Here is a 3,216-nt window from a genome sequence, read left to right as displayed (position 1 = left end):
GACGCCGCGCTGCTGACGCTGCCGGTGCTGCGCATGCTGCACTACGCCATGCCGTTCGCGTCGTCCTTCGCCCTGCTCTGCGAGTCCGTGCGATTCCTCATGAAGTCACACGCCTTCGTGCGCTCCAACACGCCGCGAGCGCTGGCCGAGGGCGTCGTCCCCGCCTTCCACAAGTTCCTGTACTTCATGTTCGCGCCCACGCTCGTGTACAGCGACTGGTACCCCAGGCAAGTGGCTCTCACAGTACTGTTGCAAATTACAAATTACAGTCGAGAACATTTTGTGCTAAGCTTTGTCAGGAACATTTTTTTGGACTTGGGAAAATGCGAGAAAATAATGCAAACCTTTCCTTGTGCGCAGAACCGATTTTTTGACGGGCCGGTCACCGAACGTCCGCTGGCGCTTGGTGGCCTACCACTTGCTGGAGGTCGTGGGCTGCCTGTTCTACATCAGCTTCCTCGTACAGCGCTACCATCTGCCCGTGTTCCGCGACTTCGGCCTGCGTCCCCTGACCCCCCTGGAGGGTGCCTCCGCCGTGCTGTCCACCGTGCTGCCGTCGGGGATGGTCATGCTCTGCTACTTCTACCTGCTACTGCATGCCTGGCACAACGCCTGGGCCGAGATGCTGCGCTTCGGGGACCGCATGTTCTACCTGGTTTGTACGGTGGAGTGGACTGCTAGTTCAGGATAGTCGCTGCTGTGCCCCGGTGGAGCCCACACAGAAAGGAACATTTTGAGTTTCAAGTACTTTTGTACCAATACTGACCCTTTCCGAGGATATCCGTCTGAAAGGATATATTAGCGAAAAGCCTAAACGTGATCATTTATGGTGGACATTGTTGTGCATGAAAAGCTGTAACTACATTGGAAAAAAAAAGGCAGGACTTTCAAAGGTGATACATTTCAATGCCCTTAGAAAGGCTCGAAAATGTCCAGGTACTAAAAGTTAGCACCTCTGCGGCATTTCATTGCCATTCCAGGGCTGCGAATCGTTTAGTGCCTCTGTAAAGGCACCAAAGTCATGAACACCTCAAGAAGGGTGTTGATTCCTACCTTTGTTTTTCCAGTGTATGGCTGCATAGAACTCTGCAAATCTTATGCACAACTAAATGCATTGTGTGTAAGCTGCTAATTGTGATCTATGAAGTTATTTGTAATTTGTAGACCTAAACTGTCATATTTTTAAAAATGTGCTGTTTATCCCTATGCGAAGGACTGGTGGAACCAGGGGTCCTTCGCCGCCTGGTACCGCACGTGGAACGTCCTGATAAATGACTGGTTGTACGCTTACGTGTACAAGGACGTCGTCCTCCTCGGCGGTAGCCGCCTGGCGGCGAAGGCGATCGTCTTCTTCCTCTCCGCCGCGGTGCACGAGTTCCTCATGGGGTTCACGCTGCGCCTCTTCTACCCCGTGACTTACTTTTTCTTCGGTATCATAGGATGTAAGACTGAGGTCTTAAATATTCGGGCTGATATAGTCTTGGTGTGTAGTTCGTGTGGTTAACAGCGTCGTTTCTCCTTTTTTCTAGTTTTGATGTCGTTTTTGAATTTTGGCTCGACAGCGGTGGGAAACATAGGACTGTGGCTGTCGTTGTTCATTGGCGACGGCTTGCTGTTCAGCTTATATGCTATGGAATACTACGCCCGTCAAAACTGCGAGCAAATCATTGTGAGTATTAGTTATGAGTTCTAGCAATCATGTTTAGTTGGAGGTTTTTTCACCTAGCTTTCCGGCTCTAATGTTTCCAGGATTCGTCACGGGATCTCTTCATTCCACGGTCCTGGAGTTGCGTGCCAATTGCCTCCAAGACGTGAGCTACTTCGGATCATCCTGCTAATCAACCGTATTAAGACTGCGAGCGTCGAATGTGGTACGATGGTCCCCTCGACCAGGCCACGAAGTTTCGTGCAACAGCGCAACGTATCTCCAACAGTCCAAGAAGCTGCAGAACTGTCCATAAGGGTGCAACAGTTCGCGAATAAGGCGCAACTACGCCGAACCGCCATGCTGCCGTCGGCTGGAGCGTAACGGCGTGGCACCCCGGAGCTGGCGGGATGGGGGTGGGGTGGGGTAGGGGAGCAAGACGCTGTCGCTAGTGCAGCAGTACGTCCACTGTAAATTGTTGCTTACGAACAATGCCAACTAAAACCTTCGTAGCTCGCGAAGGATTTTGAAGCGTTGTATAACGATCTTATTGTTCGTTTGCGTACGAACTAATGGCTCGTAATGCAAACCGATTGTTCTTAAGAACATTCATAGCTTTAAAAACAATTTCTTTGCAATTCAAAGAATGTAAATAATTCGTGACGTGTTGCAAAGCATTTAGTTCGCAAGCAGTTTACAGTGTAGCGCCTGCCCTGCCTCCTGCCACACGTGCCCTGCTTTTCTATGCTTTAGTCACCCTAATATGTGATAGATTTTTGATACTTTATTCTCTGTCCCTGTTGAGGGTGGTTTTAAAAAGAAAAACATCGATTACCTCTCAAAAATCTGATTTTGTCTTTCACGCCCCCTTACACGCCTACACAACAATTTCTAGTTTGAGCCCGATAGGACGCCAACAAACAACACTACGGGCAACGCCAAGTGACGCAATTTTCTCCTAACGCATTTTTATATTCACTTCTTTTGGTGTAAAAGCGAAAGACTTGCCTAAATCTTAGATAAATAGCACTAGTATATTTTATTTCGGCATGTTTTCGAACGCACGCGGTGCACACCGCATCCCTGAATCCCGACACACCTGCCTGATAAGCCGCCTTCCTCGCGGAGATAGCCTCGCGGGCCAACACAATGATATTGCGTTTGATTTCGCCCGCGCCAAGCTGTCCACACCTGAAGCGCCCCGCGAGGTGGTCTGACCTTGTCAGTGTCAAGCCCGCCGGCCAGCTTCCGCACCATCGTGGAGCATAGCGGAGCATCGCGGAGCCCGGCGTGTTCACGCCAAAGAGCGGCTGCGAAGCGCGCAAAGCTGTCCGGTGGGGCGGCGGCGGATGCGGCTGGCCGCGCGAGCGAGCGCCTGTGAGGTAGGCAGCTCGCCCGCACGGCTGTCGCGCTTCTGAGAGGCTGCCTACCTCACAGGCGCTCCACGACGCGACCGGCCGCAGACGGACCAACCGAGCGACCACGCCGCCGGCCCGGCAGTGAGTGATCGTATCGGATGTCGATCCCATGATGCTACGTGACTTTTATGCGGAAAGGAGGTGGGGGGGGGG

At 51.9% G+C, this 3,216-nt stretch overlaps 1 protein-coding gene across 1 annotated transcript; it reads left to right on the top strand.

The window, feature by feature from the left end:
• The first annotated feature begins 6 nt into the window (after window positions 1-6).
• Window positions 7-2,490, top strand: LOC113212023 (sterol O-acyltransferase 1-like). Its single transcript, XM_052265865.1, has 5 exons — window positions 7-227; window positions 361-655; window positions 1,214-1,442; window positions 1,530-1,669; window positions 1,750-2,490. The coding sequence occupies exons 1-5, from the start codon at window positions 34-36 to the stop codon at window positions 1,813-1,815; spliced, it is 924 nt and encodes a 307-aa protein (XP_052121825.1). The 5' UTR covers window positions 7-33; the 3' UTR covers window positions 1,816-2,490.
• The last annotated feature ends 726 nt before the right edge of the window (window positions 2,491-3,216 follow it).

This window comes from Frankliniella occidentalis, unplaced genomic scaffold (assembly GCF_000697945.3).
Source record: "Frankliniella occidentalis isolate FOCC.00 unplaced genomic scaffold, Focc_3.1 Scaffold31, whole genome shotgun sequence".
In the NCBI taxonomy this organism is placed as follows: domain Eukaryota; kingdom Metazoa; phylum Arthropoda; class Insecta; order Thysanoptera; family Thripidae; genus Frankliniella; species Frankliniella occidentalis.
This window is presented reverse-complemented; position numbering and strand designations above follow the sequence as displayed.

Coding starts and splice junctions, on each gene's coding strand:
- LOC113212023 (XM_052265865.1), top strand. CDS start 34: ATGCTGCACTACGCCATGCCGTTCGCGTCGTCCTTCGCCCTGCTCTGC. Junction 656..1,213: donor GGGACCGCATGTTCTACCTG/GTTTGTACGGTG, acceptor CCCTATGCGAAG/GACTGGTGGAACCAGGGGTC. Junction 1,443..1,529: donor TTTCTTCGGTATCATAGGAT/GTAAGACTGAGG, acceptor CCTTTTTTCTAG/TTTTGATGTCGTTTTTGAAT.